The 19,745-nt window shown below is 37.7% G+C and overlaps 2 protein-coding genes across 2 annotated transcripts; one reads left to right on the top strand and one right to left on the bottom strand.

Moving 5' to 3' along the window:
* Nucleotides 1-9,217: 9,217 nt before the first annotated feature.
* Nucleotides 9,218-13,026, bottom strand: s100z (S100 calcium binding protein Z). The gene is made up of 3 exons (XM_066711708.1): nt 12,800-13,026; nt 12,375-12,533; nt 9,218-10,152 (listed from the first exon to the last, which is right to left on the bottom strand). Exons 2-3 carry the CDS (start codon nt 12,513-12,515, stop codon nt 9,994-9,996), a joined length of 300 nt encoding a protein of 99 aa, XP_066567805.1. The 5' UTR covers nt 12,516-12,533; nt 12,800-13,026; the 3' UTR covers nt 9,218-9,993.
* A 2,829-nt stretch (nt 13,027-15,855) lies between these two features.
* Nucleotides 15,856-16,689, top strand: ch25hl2 (cholesterol 25-hydroxylase like 2). Its single transcript, XM_066711688.1, has one exon. It carries the CDS (start codon nt 15,856-15,858, stop codon nt 16,687-16,689), a length of 834 nt encoding a protein of 277 aa, XP_066567785.1.
* Nucleotides 16,690-19,745: the final 3,056 nt, after the last annotated feature.

The raw sequence follows: 19,745 nt of genomic DNA, 5'->3' as shown, positions 1-19,745 counted from the left end.
GACCTCTGTGATTGCCAACAAGGGTTTTGCCACCAAGTACTAAGTCGAAGGGGTCAAATACTTATTTCCCTCATTAACATGCAAATCAATTTATAACTTTTTTGAAATGCGTTTTTCTGGATTTTTTTGTTGTTATTCTGTCTCTCACTGTTAAAATACACCTACCATTAAAATTATAGACTGATCATTTCTTTATCAGTGGGCAAACGTACAAAATCAGCAGGGGATCAAATACTTTTTTCCCTCACTGTATATGGTTATCAGCCATAACATTATGACCACTGACAGGTGAAGTGAATAACACTGATAATCTCGTTATCATGGCACCTGTCAGTGGGTGGGATATATTAGGCAGCAAGTGAACATTTTGTCCTCAAAGTTGATGTGTTAGAAGCAGGAAAAATGGGCAAGCGTAAGGATCTGAGCGACTTGTGGGGTGTTCCCGGTCTGCAGTGGTCAGTACCTATCAAAAGTGGTCCAAGGAAGGAAAAGCGGTGAACCGGCGACAGGGTCATGGGCGGCCAAGGCTCATTGATGCACGTGGGGAGCGAAGGCTGGCCCGTGTGGTCCGATCCATCAGACGAGCTACTGTAGCTGAAAAAGTGAATGCTGGTTCTGATAGAAAGGTGTCAGAACACACAGTGCATCGCAGTTTGTTGCGTATGGGGCTGCGTAGCCGCAGACCAGTCAGGGTGCCCATGCTGACCCCTGTCCACTGCCGAAAGCGCCTACAATGGGCACGTGAGCATCAGAACTGGACCACGGAGCAATGGAAGAAGGTGTAGCCTTGGCCTCCAAATTCCCCAGATCTCAATCCAATCGAGCATCTGTGGGATGTGCTGGACAAACAAGTCCGATCCATGGAGGCCCCACCTCGCAACTTACGGGACTTAAAGGATCTGCTGCTAACGTCTTGGTGCCAGATACCACAGCACACCTTCAGAGGTCTAATGGAGTCCATGCCTCGACGGGTCAGGGCTGTTTTGGTGGCAAAAGGGGGACCAACACAATATTAGTATATTAGTACGGTATGTTTAATCAGATACATTTTCAGTTTGTGTTGAATTATCTATTAAATTATATCTTAACTATCAGTATAAACTTAGGTACATTGGGCAATCAAATATGTTAATGCACCCCCATAAAAACAAATGGATGCGCTATTATTTTCCTCTTAAATATAACAAAGATTTTAATACTTCTAAAGTTATACCAATGTTTTAACTTTTTTATTATAAGTATTATTAATGTGGTAAAATCGTTTAAGTTGTTCAAATTTGCATTACAAATATATTGCCTATTTTTGGGTGTGGGCTGGGGGGGGGGTCATATGTCTGTCTTTGAGGTTGGGGGGAGGGGGTTCTTATGTTTGTCTTGGGGGGGAGCTCTTGCATTGTGTTGTGTGTGTATGTATGTATATATACAGTACTGTGCAATAGTTTTAGGCAGGTTTGAAAAAAATGCTGTAAAGTAAGAATGGTTTCAAAAATAGACATGTTAATAGATTATATTTATCAATTAACTAAATGCAAAGAAAAATCTACATCAAATCAATATTTGCCTTCAAAACAGAATCAATTCTTCTAGGTTCACTTGCACACAGTTTTTTAACAAACTCAGCAGGTAGGTTGGCTCAAACATCTTGGAGAACTAACCACAGTTCTTCTGTGGATTTAGGCAGCCTCAGTTGCTTCTCTCTCTTCATGTAATCCCAGACAGACTAGATGATGTTGAGATCAGGGCTCTGTGGGGGCCATACCATCACTTCCAGGACTCCTTGTTCTTCTTTACACTGAAGATAGTTCCTAATGACTGTCGCTGTATGTTTGGGGTCATTGTCATGCTGCAGAATAAATGTGGGGCCAATCAGATGCCTCCCTGATGGTATTGCATGATGGATAAGTATCCGCCTGTACTTCTCAGCATTAAGGAGACCATTAATTCTGACCAAATCCCAACTCCATTTGCAGAAATGCAGCCCCAAACTTGCAAGGAACCTCCACCATGCTTCACTGTTGCCTGCAGACACTCATTCATGTACTGCTCTCCAGCCCTTCGACGAACAAGCTGCCTTCTGTCCAGAGCACCTGCTGCCATTTTTCTGCACCCCAGTTCCTGTGTTTTCATGCATAGTTGAGTCGCTTGGCCTTGTTGGAGGTACAGGTTGGATCTACAGAAACATTGATACCTTTAGAAAGAAAATCAAAATCACTGGACTCGTTTGCTAAACCTTTAGTGAATTTTAGACATGCGACTCATTACATTTGTTGGCAGTGGCCCATTCCTATAATCATGTACAGTACTGTGTAAAGCTTTTCCTGTCTATTCCCATTCCTATAATCATGTACAGTACTGTGTAAAGGTTTTAGGCAGCTGTGAAAAAATGCTGCAAAGTAAGAATGCTTTCAGAAATAGACATGTTAATTGATAAATATAATCTATGAACTAAATGCAAAGTGACTGATCAGAAGTCAGATGCCTCCCTGATGCACCCCAGTTCCTGCGTTTTCATGCACAGTTGAGTCGCTTGGCCTTGTTGCAACATTGAGGTATGGCTTTTTGGCCGCAAGTCTTCCATGAAGGCCACTTCTGACCAGACTTCTCCGGACAGTATAGATGGGCGTACCAGGGTCCCACTGTTTTCTGCCAATTCTGACCTGACGGCGCTGCTGGACATCTTCCGATTGTGAAGGGAAGTAAGCATGATGTCTTTCATCTGCTGCAGTAAGTTTCCTTGGCCGACCACTGTGTCTACGGTCCTCAACGTTGCCCATTTCTTTGTGCTTCTTCAAAAGAGCTTGGACAGCACATCTGGAAACCCCTGTCTGCCTTGAAATTTCTACCTTGTTAGCTGAGTTTGGCTGTTCCTCACCCAGTTTTATTCCTCCTGCACAGCTGTTTCTGTTTCAGTTAATGATTGTGTTTCATCCTACATATTGAATTGATGATCATTAGCACTTGTTTGGTAGAATTGTTTAATCATACACCTGACTATGTGCCTATAAAATCCCTGACTTTGTGCAAGTGAACCTAGAAGAATTGATGCTGTTTTGAAGGCAAAGGGTGGTCACACAAAATATGGATTTGATGTACATTTTTCTTCTGTTCACTCACTTTGCATTTAGTTAATTGATAAATATAATCTATTAACATGTCTATTTTTGAAAGCATTCTTACTTCACAGCATTTTGTTACACCTCCATAAAACTTTTGCACAGTACCGTATATATATATATATATATATATATATATATATATTGCCGATTTACCAATGCTGAATAAATTAACTCTTAATGATCATAATTTTATATTCTCACCTCTGTCTTTTTCAGAATATACAGTCTGCAAGTGTCATCTGGCTTGCATTGAAAAGCCATATTTTCACTGCATCAAATGTTCAAAAACAAATCATAGACAAAAGGAATTTCATCAGATATATCAAAATTGCCACCTTATCTGTCTTCCACAAAGGGCCTTAACTTCAAACCACTACTGTTTGTGCATTCTTTGCAACACTTACTCCAAACTTAGTAGGCATCATTCTGGCACTAATAAAATTAAAATATGCAAAAATTGCATTCCTCCATAAAACAATATGGCAAAGAGATCCTGTTTGAAAACCTATTACTTAATCCTAAATTTGGCATGTATCATGTACATATACTGTAAAGAATGGTGCTCTTATGTGAAACAAGATGGTGGCAGGATGCCATTTTGCAACAATTATTCATCCAAAATTGAAAATTATATTTTGCAAAAAACTTCTGTTTGCACTATTGATCTATTTGTTTGTTTTATCATATTTTTTCTTTTTACAGGAAAGCAAGACTCCAACCAAAATATCTAAATTTTTGCATTACAAAAAAACTAATAAACCTCATCTACTGCAGGTGACTGTGCATGAACAACTTTCTTAACATCTACTTTAATTATGTCAGGGGTGCACAACTGTGGAGCAATACCAGCACAATGGTTTTCAGTTTTTATTCCCCCTGAGGCCTTCATTACCTGATTTGAATTAATCTGCATTTATTGGACAGGTTTAACTGTATTAGGACTGTATGGAGGCCGTGTTGTAGATGCTGAGGGAGAAGAGCCTGCAGGTAACGGGGCACAGGAGATCGGCCAAGTCAGCATGATCTTGAATTTAACTGGAAGGAAAAAACATAACTAAAAACAAAAACAAACAAACTTTAGGTAGCCTACAGGCAGAGGGAGGTAACGCTGGCTCCTCCCACAGCTAACCCCCAATACCCTTGTTGGACTAGTTCAATGTAAAAAAACGACAATGAAACCAATGCACCAAGCACAATTTGTAATCAATTAATGTTACTGCGAAAAAACCTAAATTATAAAAGTAAGTATGTAAAGTAGTAATAGAGCTCTTAAGTATTGTTCTTTTTAACACGTAGGATACAAATAACACTTATGCCAAACAAACAATCGGCTAACGCCACTTCAGTGAACGATACATAGGGTTGGATCACTACAGTTAGGTCCAAAAGATAGTGGCCTACTGACCTTAACAGTTACTCCTGCACATAGCTGGACCACTATGTTCAGACTGGCCACTTATATCAGTGGTTCCCAATCCCAAACCAGTCCTGATGACCTCCTGCCCTGCTGGATACAAACTTTGTTACAAACAAGCTCTTAATTACATAATTGAGTCTAATATTGCAATGTTGATTCAATTGAGTAATTAAGAGTTCAGTTGCAATGAAAACCAGCAGGGGGGTCTCCAGGACAGGTTTGGGGACCACTGGCTTATATGATGCTATTTATACAACCAGAGTCATAAGTCATATTAAAATGTATATGCTGTATACAATGTGTGTGTGCTTATTTAAAAGTTTCATTTAATTCAAGTCCTTAGCTTCAAATAGCAATCCAGTGAGGAGTAAAATGCCACTTTACAATTCTACAAAGTCTTTGAAAACTATCCCTTTTGTTGACCTCAGCAGCAAAAAAAAAAAGCTACTATTAGCTTTTTATAGTTTTCCACATACTTATTTAAATGATGATGCAGGGGACAGATAATTCATTGATGCTGTATTATTTGCTTTCTGCAACAACAAAGCATCTGAGAGATGCCCCTTTGAGTCTCTTTCTTGGAAGGAAATTGAAACAAAGGCAAGATTCTATCTGAGAGGAATTGAGAGTCCTTTGTGGGAGTGACGCACACTTGCAATTGCTACAGGAAACAATCCACCCCCTAAATGATATGAAACACAACGTGAACAATAAGCAAAGGGGGTTTATTTCCAGATACCGAGACATGCACTCTATCATCTAACTTATCTAAACAGTGACAGTGAAAAGGATTTATAAATAGGCTGAAGTCAAGGGCAAATAAAAGGTTCATCAACATCCCCAGTCCTTTTTTTTTCACTGTCAGTTTGTGCAGTAGATGTGGAGGCTAGAGCTGCTCTGTTACTTCAGGTCCATTGAAGTGTCCCTCTCCCATGTATCCGATTGTAACGTTTCTTTAAATGCATTATTGGTTTAAGGAAGTCATCTTATCTGACATGCACTCTTGTCAGATAGTGCGTCATTCCTTCCATTTTCACTTTCATTAGTCTACATAGATGGTTCATCTGGAATATTGCCCTCAGCATGTTGTTTTCAGGGACTTGTAATATGTTAAGATCAGAATTATGGTTATGAGGGGTTAGGGGCTAAGGATAATATCCTCTGAATGCACACATAGGTTTCAACCCGTTCATTAACTGTCATCTATTAAGTGTTAATTTCTGTTGTCAAGAACGTGCATCTCTGACATGGTTATGTGTTACTCTGAACTGGTAGTACAGGTATCAATGCTTTCTCCAGTAGTTTGTGTAGGCTGCACATCAAAGCAAATAAACGCTTGGCAGGAAAGCACCTCTTGAAGAGTACAACCCAACAACTTTGTGTACACAGGTCAGTACATCACTTCAGAAACCTACAGCATGCATATGTACGCCACCTTCTGATTAGCAGGGGCTTCTCCACAGATGTAATTAAACTCACCATGGCATTGAAAAACTGACTACACCTGTAGACTCAGTGGAGATGGTTCATGGTGAGAAGAGAGTTGATATGTTTTATAACTTTTCCCAGTCCTGATTTCAGTCCCATTGTTTGAGTTCCCATGTCTTGCCATGGCTGCCCATTCTTGTCCCTTTGCTCCTTCTGATTCTCCTTCAATCTCTCATTCTACCCATTAAACTGATTGTGGAAAGAGTGCCACAGGTCTGCAAATGCCAATTGTCTGATTAACTAAAGTGCAACAAAAAACAATTCAATTAAAAAAGAAAATACGCTACTTTTGTCCAGCGCTTGGCGGTTGTGTTCCTGAGGCCGCAATAAAACCTTTTTCTGTTATTGCAGCTTCAGCCCGTCTTGTCCAGCGTGTCACTCCCACAGCGAATAGGACACATCATCTTTGGACATCTGCACAAACCATCGATTCATATAAGTATGCCTCAGACTGTAAAAGGTTAGGAAACACCGGTCTGTACTTATATGAATATGCCAGATTACATAGTTTAAATTTAGCAGTGCAAGAGTGCTTTCCTGGGGATTGCATCAGCCTGTAACAGCACACTGCATCAAACAACCCACTGCAATTTCTGCTTCTAAATTGTCCGACACAATCTTAGTAACCTGCATGAAACTCAGGTACAGATCAGCAGCCATTATCCTTCTGTGGATTCAGAGCAGGCTTTATGAAATCGACACACTATATACACTGCCTAAGCAGGCTAGTCCTCAGAGCTAATGACCTGTTCCTTGGGCATTATCCTTCAGCATTGAAGTGCTTTGTAGAACTTACTCTAACCTAGTCTGTATGATTGTACCTAGTTTCCAAAACTGTGAATCATCTGACATGTACCCGATATTTCTGCAAACAAATAATCTGTCAGTGCACTCAGTCAAGTCAGACCCAGAGGGAATGGTGGCATGATTTTCTTTGTGATCTCCAGGCTCAAGTGTTTGACAGTATATGAAACACTTTTAATGAAAAATGTTCAAAATAGGATACCTAGAGTTATGATACAGCCATGAACGTATGAAAATACCTTCTGGCCATTACAACATCAGTTCACACCATCAGAGAGACCACCAACAATCTGTCACTATCTCCACGTTGTCATTTCAATATCAGCAGCATCAAATTCATTTGGACAAGAAACAAAGGAGGCAGCGACTCCAGAGGCTTTGTCCACTTACACCAGAATAACATCAAAGCAACGTGTCTGAAGTTTCACTCACAGAGGTGAAATGCCTAAGTAATGTAATTATACTACTCAGACATGGGCAAGAATAAAGTCAACTCTTCCTGCTTGAGCACTCATCAGGTACTTTCTACATTCATCATTCCATGTGCATTGTGTGCTATCAGGTATGCTAACAAATCATAGCTAAGCTGAGGTGTGTTGACAAACACTGTTCCTTTGTATTAGTCATGCACATGTCAGTGAAGTTTCTCTCCTGTGTTCATGTAAAATATATTTTGCATGCTTAGGCAGGTCACTTTTACTATTTTTTGGACACCCTTATCCAGGGCGACTTACAGATCAAGGGCTGTCCCAGCTATGGTCAGTTACCGCCCTGATACAGGACTGCCATATATGTAAAGTCCACAATTTATAATGATAACTTTCAACAGCAAGCACATCCCTCATGATGGAGGGTTGTGTGTGTTCATGAGGCACAACATTTTTCACTGCTGTGTTTGCTGACAGTGTGGAACTTTTTTCCAACTTCTTCATGTTTCATCCATGTTTTGCGCCAGTATGGCAATGCCTGATGCTGGCTTTTTAAAGTCTTCTGAAGCTTATTTTGTCCTTCTTCTTTTAAAGATTGACAATTGAGAAACCAACTAGTCCTCAAAGGCCTCTTTCGATGTCCTAAAGCTATGTTTAATCTCAAGTGATCTACAGGTATTCAATTAGCAATAAAGGCTCGTTAAGACATCAGGGAGCAACACATCAAATACCTTCCTGAACTGCTACGTATAGGATCAGTATTATCCTGATTAAAAAGGCTTTAGCTAACTGTTTTAATTCTGTCCATCATCATAAGTCAAACAAACTATATCAACAGATATACTGCTGTCAAGGACTAGAAGCTCAAAGTGACTCTGCATCAAAGCTTTAAAATTAACACAAAGCAATGATTACACTGGGCCAGATCCCAGTGAGCTCAGAAATGTTTAGTTCAGTCATTCTTTAAATAGGAGCATTTGGTTAAGAATGGGCATATTACGTTATGATAATGTACCCTCAATCCCCTTTGTTCACAGTTGAAAGTGATAACAAGCATGGAGACAAAACTGAAGATAATACAATTAATTATAATGAAATGGAAATACAAATGTCTCAAATGTCTTTCAATTGTCAGGATGTTTAAATACTCCCAGCTGAATTAAATGGACAGTGGACTGAATTTTCCAAAACTTATTTTCTTAGTAAACTGTTTCAATTGCTTACTATTAACACAGCAATTTTGTGTGTACTTTTATTTTATTTTATTTTATACAGATTATGTCGGCCTCCAGTTCAGAAAATAAATTAAACGACAGTTCTTTGAACACTTACACTTCTTAAGAGGTTTTGAACCATACGTTCCACAAAAAGAAGAATAAGAATCCCTTTCCCATCACCCCCCACAAGATGGTCTACTCACCTGCTAGTTCAGCCTATCCAACTTCCATAATGATGAATAATGAAGACTGTGGTAGTCCATAACTTGTGTGTTATTTTCTTGTGTAAGCTTTAACTCACCCTGGATAAGGAAATAAATTGGCTAATAAATTAATAATATATTAGGGATGTAACTCTGCACTGTATTTTGTACTTATTTTTATTTAACTTTAACTATTCCTTATACTGTATATTGCTGTATATTATATTTTGTACTTGACTGTATTCTATACATCTTTTGAGAAATGGGTTTTGTAAGGGCATCTGCAAAATAATAAAGTAAATAGGCCTAAACAGATAAACAAACAAAACATAGGCAAGTTCTCTGTTTTTTCTCACGTTTTTCTTATAATTTTAAATGCCTACTGTTTTACATGTCTGTCAAAAATGGAGCAAATATAGCCTACATTAGGTCTGTCAGAAGTGCAGTAGTTCTGTTGTATTTCCTTTTAAGGCACTCCAGTTAAAAAGTAAATCCACACTTCACAATGCACAAGTCCACCTCATGACGTCTTTTATTTCAGTTGAAAAGAAGGGAACACAAATCAGAAACACATCAGTGGCTTTTACTGCTGGAGAAACTGGAGAAGCAGCCTTTATTTTGTAGCTTAAACTGAACATGACTGGGCTGCAGAGTACATGTCCTTAAAATGTACACTGTTATAAAACAAAACATACACTGCAGTATTTTACATCCATTGATGTAGACTAACTTGTTCTTTTATACTTACATGTAATCGTAATTACATTAAAAAATACTATGTTTAAATTGCATTGCAGGGGTAAATGCTTAGTTTTTTAATAGACTGCTTTTGAGAAAAACTAAGCAACAAAATGAAAAATCACATGAGACCATTTAAAAGTAAATTTCCATAGTAAGTACTTAGTTGGTTGATTCATAGATCATTGTCAGCAAAGTTGTTACTGGTCTTGAGTGACCTTGCTGCCTAGAATGAAGAATAAAATCTGTCAAACCTATAAATGTGGAACAAGGGTCATAAAATCATGAGTAATATTACACTAACAGGATTCAGTGGCAATTTAAATAGAATTGCTGTTACACTTAACCTTTCTCTGTGTGCAGTGTGCAGGTTTTAGCTTGGCAATCCATTCAATTCTGTTGTAAATTGAAAATGCAGCAGTAAAGAGAAACCTGTCATAAAGATGACATGCCTTTAAATATTGTATTAAAACAGAAACTGAATGCTAATTATTTCAAACTTTACAAGACATTTTAAGAAATAATAGTTTTATTTATTTTCATGAACATCATTATCTGGTGAAGACATCACCAACATAATCTTTATTTTGCCTTCTTCTTCTGTTGTTCCTCAAAGAAGTCGTTGCAAGCCACTGTCAGAGCAGCAACCAGCACCACAAACTCATTGAAATCCACCTCGTTGTCTTTGTTGGAATCCAAGTCGTTCATGATTTTGTCCACCAGCATTGGATCCTTTTGAGACTGAAACAGAGAATCAAACAATTGATTATTCATTGGTATTAGGTGGAAAATAAAAGCAAAGAACAGATCAATCTGATTCTAAGGGTTAGTTAGTCTTATCAGAAATGTGACAGCAGAGTGAAATAAATCATATAACAGAAGTAAATGTTTTTGGGGTGTTTTTCAACACAATTAGATAACACCTAACAATAAATGAGTCTTGTTTATCTGGTTTCTCTTTTTGTTGTCTTAATAACAGGTAGGTGCAAAGTGGAGTGCAAAGTGTGCACTAATGTGCAAAGTGGAGGAAATGCCAGTGTTGCAGTGGGGTGGGGGGGGGGGTCAGAAACTGTGAGAGCGGGGGGGTGACAGTGAAAAACTGGGACAGCGGGGGAGGGGTAACTTTGAGAGGGGGACCTCATTTTAATTGAGCATCAAGGTGTAATATATACTAGAAGATGGTAGGCACTGTATAAAGCTGGCCAACAAAGGTTTTGCATCAAAATGTGTTTCCATCCATTTATGTATTTGTGTATAATCATATATAACAAATCAATATGGTGTCAAAATTCAAGCAGATATAAATTGACATAAGAAGATGCTGCACTGAGTGTGAAGGACTAATATTTTTTAATCCCATCAATTGATCCAAACAGGGGCAGAAAAATACAGACTCCATAGATCAGTTCTCCACAGTTGATCAATCGCTTTGTCATCTCTGGACCGTTTTACCTAGACATGTTGATCGGTGTCCACAACTAGTCATGCACAACTCTGGGTTGATGAGTGTTCCTAATAAACTATAGCAAAAGAGTAAAATATACTGTGTGTTTGTTCATGTGTTTCTTGTTGTTTTTGTAAGGTGCAAACTTTCCGCTCAGGGAATGACAGATGAGCAGGAGCACCAGGCACAGAGTAGCTTGGGGGAAATAATAAGAAAGGCAAACTATATGTGCAGTGCACTGCAGCAGAAGCGATGTGTTTAGTCTCCAGAGATACTGCAGCAGCTGCGTATCAGCGACCAGAGGAAGCTCTCCTCTCATCTGGAGAAGAGTCATAGACACACCGCCTTATCACACAGGAGACAGTCCATTCATTTCCTCACTAAATAAATAAATAAATAAATCAAGTAACTGGTCCACTATCTACCCCAAAGCAGGCTTACATCCCATCAGCCGCGGATCACCGGATACACAGACAAGCCCAATACGATTCATGCAGTCTGATGCTGATACAGCAAGGTTAAGAACAGAAGGTGCTTCTGCATTTGAAACTATTTCTATTTAAGCTATAAAGAATGTAAATAAGCTGAAAATGATTATGTCCTGCACTTTCTTATTGGGGTGTGTTATATCCATAAACTCTGCATTTCAAAGGAGCAAGTTTGCAGTTATTTTAAATATGCATATTTGATTAACAGATCATATTTGTGTGATTTTGTGTTTGAATTAAACTGTTATTCTAATTTATGCAAAAAAATAAAATTATTATTGTTTTTTAACATTTTTCTACATGGGTTTACATAATCCAACAGGCATACCTGTATAAGTACACAGATCAAAGGCTGCTACGAAAATGTTTTGTGGTAGTAGAAGCAACAATAACAAAAATAATGCAACTTTGTTCTCTAATTTAACTAGCACGTAAGTCATCCTGTTTAATTTACTTCAGTAACTTTTACGTCACTTTTTCCTGTCTGTGCATATACTGTAAGAGGGATTTCTTATAATAAGTGAATCATCATTATTTTCACTTTTAATCATCATTATTTCATCATAACATCACTTTAGTCCTCTTTTAAATTATGTTTGTCTCTGAACCGCAATGTGATTTAAAAACAGAAGAAACGAGTGTGTGAGACGTAAAAGGAAAAGCTAAAACTGAAATTATAATATGCGGTAAGATTACAGTAGTGATTACAAATGCACTAATTCGTCTAAATTAGTATCTATCTATCTATCTATATCATTGTGCTGCTTATTTATGCATTTCTGGAATGTGGAGTTTTTACCCTTGGGGTACATGGATTTTGTTTCAATCTTTATTCAAGAATTACGTTTACAAAATATAAAATAGCATGCACTCTGTGGCTACCCTGCGAAAAGGCGCTATACACATTGATTGATTATATTGATTGATTCATGGATGTATGTACTCCATCAACAGTCTATTTCATCTTTGTAAACGAGTCTTATTACAGTGGCAGGAGGTCGATAACTCTGCAAACCCCTGCGCAGTCTTACCGTGAGGAAGTCGGTGAGCTCGCTGGTGAGCAGCTGCTTCAGCTCGCCTTTGTTGAGTTTGTACTTGTCGCCCTCGTTGCCGGAGTAGTTGTGGAAGACATTGATGAGGGCGTCCATGGCACCTTCCAGTTTGCTCGGCATGATGGTGGGGAAGGTGAGCTGTGGAGAGAAAACAAATCATGAATAAGTACAAATACAAATAAACAGTGTGTTCAGTTGCAAATACACATTATTCGTCATAGGCATTTTCCTTATTATTATTATCATTAAATTCTCTATTATACATACACACATAGCCTTTTGCTAGGGGCTAAGTACATTACTGTAATATTCTTATATTCTTAAGGTTAATATAGGTTACTAGACACCAGAATCCTTATTACTAAACAATAAACACCACATTAACAGCAATTTTTCCAACTTACCTGATTAGAGTCCAGAAATGATGTGAACGAAGATACATCAGTCCTTGTTTATAAAGATAGCCTGCCTCTGTCTAAAACACCCACATCCTCTTACCTGATGTAATCAATTCCGCAGGTGAGCTGTCAATGGCAACGTTTTAAATTAATTAATCTCATCCTGTACATGGAAAACAGATACTGTCCCTTAATTAGCTGTTATTCCCGAGTCTCTCACTTGTTTCACAGGACGTTAAATATTCTCTACTTAGGGACACCGTCATCACAGGATGCTATCTTGCCTCAAAACAATTAGATCAGTAGCAGGACAGGGATATTCATATTGCAGTTTTATTTCATTTATGTTGACTATTATAATGATCCCCCTTTCTTCTCCCTCCCCTGTTCCTCTTTTTCTGTATGGGTGTTAATGTGTTTACACAATTGTTCTTGAAGATATTAGGATGTAATAAACAGAGGTTACTATGTGAAACTATTAATTGAGTACAATATTAATGTATTTCTGATATAATCTACATGTTTTTATAAAATAAATAAAGGAAGATGGAAAAGTAACAACAAGGATCTGCTATTTACTGATAGGACATCCTGTCCCTTCACATGAAGTGCTGTAAGGAGTGGTGACACATTTTTAAATGTCTCGGCTCCCCATGAAGGGAAGGATTCCTATAGTGATAACATTGAACAGGGTGTAGTTGTGTCCAAACTGTACAGCCTATTAAATAATCTATGTGGGCCTTGTTCCTAAAGGTTAGTCAGTACTTGTAAAAGCTGACCAAGAGTGCTCCTCTTCACAGATATAATAATAATAACAATAATATTAATAATAATAACATTTGTTTGAATTGATTGTGCTGCATTGCTATTCACTATTCCTACACCGTAGCAAGATATGTCCCTGGGGTCTCGCTTGCCCAATAAAGCTTTGAACTCTGCCATCCTTGCGTCAGGTGTTGTACACAGCAATCACACAGTTCCTGGGGCACATTATTCCCTCGGCTCCACAACAAAAGCCCAATTGAGTCTTGCAGCTTCTGTCATGCCAGTGTGGAACGGCTCTTGTTCCCTATCCAAGTCTGTGCATCACAGGGATTTGTCACAGGCTCTAAATAGACACTGATGTGAGGTAGTTAATTAAAATACCCTATATGTAAAAATACAGTTCAGAGCTGCACTGATGGAAAATTGATTGAGTTTTTTTTTTTGCTTCCTTTTTGTTAGCCAAATCATTTTATCCCAGTGGTGCTAAACTGCAGGTCTTCTGGATTTCATACCATCTGTCCTTTAATTACAATATTAAACTAATAATTTCATTAACATGGATGATGTAAGATTTGTTCAGGTATTAACTTGTGACACTTTAAAGATAACTATAGCACATGCTGGACTGTAACTCCCAAAGGCTGTAAATACACACTCCTACATCTCATCACAATTCAAGTACCAGATCACTTTTGTGACCAATGGGTCCAGTCTGTCTGAATCTGTATTTTAAAAGTCCCAAACTCATTTGAATTTTAAATTAAAAACATAATTTCTGTTTTGTATTTGTACTGTAATTAAATCTGGTAATGTATGTATTATTATTGTTTATTCCACATTACCTCAGGCCCCCACCCCTAAAAAAAGAAAAGAAAAACAAACTAAACACATTATTTTTATAAAAAAGCTTTTTTAATAGTCAGAGGTACATCAAAACTGCAGTATGATGATGAAAACAAAAAAGTCTCAACCCCTTTTTTTTCAGTTACATATTTGTATTCATTCAGCTTTTTCACAACAAAATGTTCAGGTTCATTAAACCAAAGTCCTTTCATCAAATACATTTAGCACGAAAGCTGGGTGTTATTATTTATTTCAGATAGCGTATCAGGCAATTATTTTACATACTTGAAAATGATCTGAAATACTCTGAAGCATGTACGTGACACTCCAATGTCATACGTAAGATTTAGTATTTCTTAGATTTCTCACAGGATTTGTGTCTACATTGTTAGCAATTTCTTTGTTCAATCTGTGCAATCATCTTAGATATTATTATGGTGCGTAAAGAAGAGTACTATTATGATACGTTTTACTTGTCAAAGTCAAATCTTCCTCTGAAATATACTTTTGCATCAGTTAAAGCCTTACCCTGTTAGAATTCCTGAGAGTCCACATGAGTCCTGCCTCCACTTCCGTCATTGAACTTGTAGGTCAAATCCCCAAAGCCCTGCTCCAATTTATTCCAAAGCAGGTGACTGCCTGCCTCTTGGTGTTTGTCAGGAGGTACTGCAAGGGAAGGCATGCATTAATATTGGATAATAATTAACACAATACCCCTACAATCTATAGCCAATTCATATTCTGTCTTCTTTTAAATCGATATTTAATTTTACTCTTACACACTTATTTATAGAGAGAAAACTGTAATGATTGTAGGTGTGTGTCAGTGAAGACATGGGTACAGTTGTGTGTAGTATTTTCTTGCTCTCACTGTATCATGTTTCTTGTAATGTGTATATTTTGTGACAGCTTTAATGTGCCCTCTCTGGTGCCTGTTAAAAACATGTCATTCAGCTACTCAGTGTTTATAATTCGTAATTTTGTTCTCTGATTGAATAGAACAGTTTAAGGAGTATAAGTAACTTGTTTTACAGTTGCATGAAAAAATACAGAAATATAATCCTTTACTTAACATTTCAGTCACATAGTTGCATTATATTCTTATTCCAATGTGCAGGACCTTTGGATTCATATTTGGGTCAAAGCCCTGAGCTGTGCAACACTGGCATTGCTACTGGCATTGCTATTGGCTTCATTCCTGATGAAGAAAAAGGAGCGCAGAAGAAGCATACACTTCTCACAAAGGAGGTGGCGCCTGAAAGCATATAAATGCAGCACTAATCAGCCAGTTTCAAGACGATTGATGCAAGCTTGCCTGAAATCACTCACTGCCTCACTGCATCAAACCAGAAAGATTAACCACATTTCCTACAATTTCTTTATTTATTTACCTAATTTCTTTTAAATATATGGCTTTGAACAGACTTCAGACCTTTTGTTATGGGACCATTCACATGGCCAATGTCACTTTTCGAATTCCTCAACAGTCTCTACTGCAGCCGTTTTGGGACTACCTGCATGGTAACTATCAAGACACCTTGAGGTCACCTCTCTTTCCTGTTGTCCTGTCTGTGTCCACCTACCTCCTCTTAGTTGCTATCTTCACAGTACTGGACATCCTGGCGCCGGTGTGCCCGAGCATTAACAAGTACAAGATCCACTCAGAGTCGCCAATCACCTGGAGCAACATCTGGACAACCCTGGGTGTCACCACATACAACCACCTGGTCTACATCTTCCCAACAGCAGTGGGCCAGTGGTATTGGAGGCCCCCAACCCCTTTGCCCAAAGATGCACCTACTCTGTCTGAGTTTGTGTTTGGCATCCTGGGCTGCACTATCTTGTTTGATTTCCAATACTACCTGTGGCATCTTCTCCACCACAAAATAAGATGGCTCTACAGCACCTTCCACGCCATTCACCACCAGTACTCTGAGCCCTTCAGTCTGGTCACACAGCATCTATCAGCCTGGGAGCTTTTCTGTGTTGGTTTTTGGACCACAGTGGACCCTCTACTCCTGCAGTGCCACTGCCTCACCACCTGGGGCTTTATGCTCTTCAACATCTGGATCTCCACAGATGACCACTGTGGCTACGATTTCCCCTGGTCTCTCCATAACCTGATTCCCTTTGGCTTGTGGGGAGGATCTATTAAGCATGATGCTCACCATCAAAAGCCCAACACCAACTTTGCTCCTTTCTTCTCTCACTGGGACTGGCTTGGTGGGACGAGCTCTGCCCTCTGCCATTCAGCGGCTCTGAGGGGAAAGTCCAGAAACAGAGAATGACCTTTCCTGGCCTTTGATTGGTGAAAAATTATATCCCTAGCTTCTTTTATTAACCTTCTTTATATACCACTATTGATGAACTGCTGAAAGAAGCCAAAAAGACTATACATATATTTCTTGACTGAGAGTTTGAATGAATCTCCATTGATTTTGTCTAATAATTGTGATGATAGACAGATAGAACACTAATCAATTTTTTTTCATCAATTGGATAGTGCAGAATTGTTTTCTGTAACTTGTAATAGTCATATTTTTAAATTGTTATTATAAGTCTCTTTATTGACTCTCTAATATAATAATTTAATATGTTGATTATATTTCACTTAGGTAATGGTCATAGCTTGTAATGAAAACTAGTCAGGCATCATGGCATAAATAAATATATTAATTCACAAATAAACACATTTAATCATGCCTACAAAAAAGGATAAAAGTACCAAAATACACTGATTTGAGCATTTTCTTAGATACAATATTTAAAAAAAACCTATTATTTATATTCTGTTGTGTTTGTTTTTATGAAATACTGTCCATTTGCATCAAAGCTACATGGTAAAGAATATTAAGAATTAGAAATCTTGTGAGGAGTAAGTTATTTACAGCATTGACAGTGTTTACCTACAGTAAACACAATTACTGTATTTAAAGTCAAGGCTTCAAACATATTTTGGATAGTATTGTACTAAAGTCTTAGGACTTAATAATCCCTGTCCCTGAGGTTTCTATAGCGGGGGAATAAACAGATAATTAAACAAAACTGTTGTGTCAAAATAACACGAGAAGATTGATTTAATACACTATATTTACATTACTGTTTCATTGCTACTGTTATAAATAAATATATAATACAATCAGATTTTTTAAATTTGAAAAACACAGCAGGAATGAAATGTTCAATATCTGCATTGTGTACATCTGTCAAAAAATGTGAGGGTTAAAGGTATTCCTTTTCCCATTTGTTTGCTGAAGGCAGTGGTGAGCTTTCTGTTTTCACCTTATTGCTTCAAACCACTCAGAGGGTGTAGATCTGAGACAGCAGCTGCAACACCACTGTCTTCCTGTTTCTTTGGCACAAAGGTTGTGCAGCCACACCTGTTGCTCCTGACAATCACTATCCTATTGTTTTGCCATCTCTGGTATATTCCAAAGACTCCTGTTTTAGCATTCTGAGGAATATGACAGAGCTTGCCCTGTAGAACAACATGACGTACACTATAAAACTGCAGGCAATCTATGTTATATGTATTAGTTATATGTTTTAGCCCAGACATATTAGCAGCCTAGAATCCATCTAATACCTTTAGGGCTCCCATAATGTGCCATTGAACTTATTTTGAATTGACATTTATTTTAATTAAACCTAAGGGAAAACGATTAATTGTTGCAGAAATGCAGTTAGTTGTGCACGGTAACCATGGTGATGGTGATGTTCAGATAGAAGGCAGATCGTTCTGCATTTGATCAGCTCTAGCCCTGTGTTCATCGGTGGCATGTGTATAATTGTATATCTAAGCCGGCACCACTGCCTTTGTTATTTTTCTTTTTTTCTTTGACTTATTACTGTAGCCTATTCTTAGCTGAACACATGACACAATAATTGCAGAGATCAAATTAACAGGCAAAACCTTATCTGTATAGCAACAGCAAAGCAGTAATCTGTCTTATTTCTCATTTAATATATATATCTATAAGAAATACCCTCTGTTAACAGCTAGATGGCTCAAAAACTATTTGTATCAGCTTTAAATACTGATGCATCAATCCTAAAATGCCTGTGTTTGGTCTTGGCAGTTATCAGTGAATACTATTGTTTAAATAGCATTCTAAATTAAACTGAGCTGGAGAGAACAACTTTAACATCAAAGATGTAATATCTAGAATTTAAAGTGACTGAAAATACTTTTTGTATCTGACAGTACTGTTTGCACAATATCGTAATTGATATGTATCATTTTGAATTTGTATTTAGTACACAGATTACTATCAGTGACAGGTTGTAGGTTAGTGTAATTAGTAGTAAATAGTATACTAATAGTAAATAGTAGTTTGCATATGTGATCAGTATCATTTTAGTATGTAAGTACAGTAGTATGTATTTAATAGCACTAGACTGCACTGCAGTATATTACTCTGCACTGTATTTTATAACACTAGTATAGTACAACACTGCAGTACACTACACTACATTGCAGTATATTACAATACACAGCATTACAAAAACTACCTAATGAGAGTATACATTCTACAGCTGAATTGATCATGCAGTTGAAATAGACCCCAAGACGAATTAAGATGTTTTTACACGAGGCTTTTAATTTCATATGAAAATACGAACCCAATAATGAAGAGAAAGACGAAGTGTGATACAGGATAGCAAAAACGTTTAATACATGACCAATAAGTGTCATTTGCGACCAAAACAATCGTCTTACAAAATCAAAAAATGCCACGCGGGACTAAAAAGTGTCCTACATTACCAGAAAGTGTCATATGGGACTAAGCAAGGTGTCATAGTGGACAATACTGCTGCATCCTTATCTTTGGTTTATGTACACAGCTTATTTGGCCTCAATAGACCTGGTGAATAGACAAAAATACCTCCAGCTGCCCTGAGTAAAGTGAGCAGAGAGCAGGGCGCTGTCCCTATTAGCCCAGCAGTGCAGCAGGAGATAGGATAGAGGATAATCAGTACTTTATAAGAAAGCATTACTGTATAAGGTACTGTATATGACTTATGTAATTGTAGGTCTATATTAAAATAAATAAATTCCCTGTGTTTTTGTTGCAATTAAATGTCAGTAGAAAGTGCTTGTTTAGTTAAGTGTTTAGCATAAGTTGGAGAATAATAATAATCATAATAACAATAACGCAAATTATTCTGTTCTTACACGCAGACTAACTAGAGATAGAAAACAGAGGAAACAGTGTTTCTACTGCATAAAAAGCAGGAAAGACACACACAGTTACATTTCAATCTTCGTGAAGGAAGTGTCTGATACATGTCCAATTTGGTATTATGAACATATTGTTCGGAAGTTATGAAAGTCTCTGCTGGA

Source organism: Amia ocellicauda, chromosome 8 (genome assembly GCF_036373705.1).
Source record: "Amia ocellicauda isolate fAmiCal2 chromosome 8, fAmiCal2.hap1, whole genome shotgun sequence".
NCBI classification, from domain to species: Eukaryota; Metazoa; Chordata; class Actinopteri; order Amiiformes; family Amiidae; genus Amia; species Amia ocellicauda.
The sequence above is the reverse complement of the archived record's forward strand: the minus strand, read 5'-3'. Positions and strand labels throughout refer to the sequence as shown.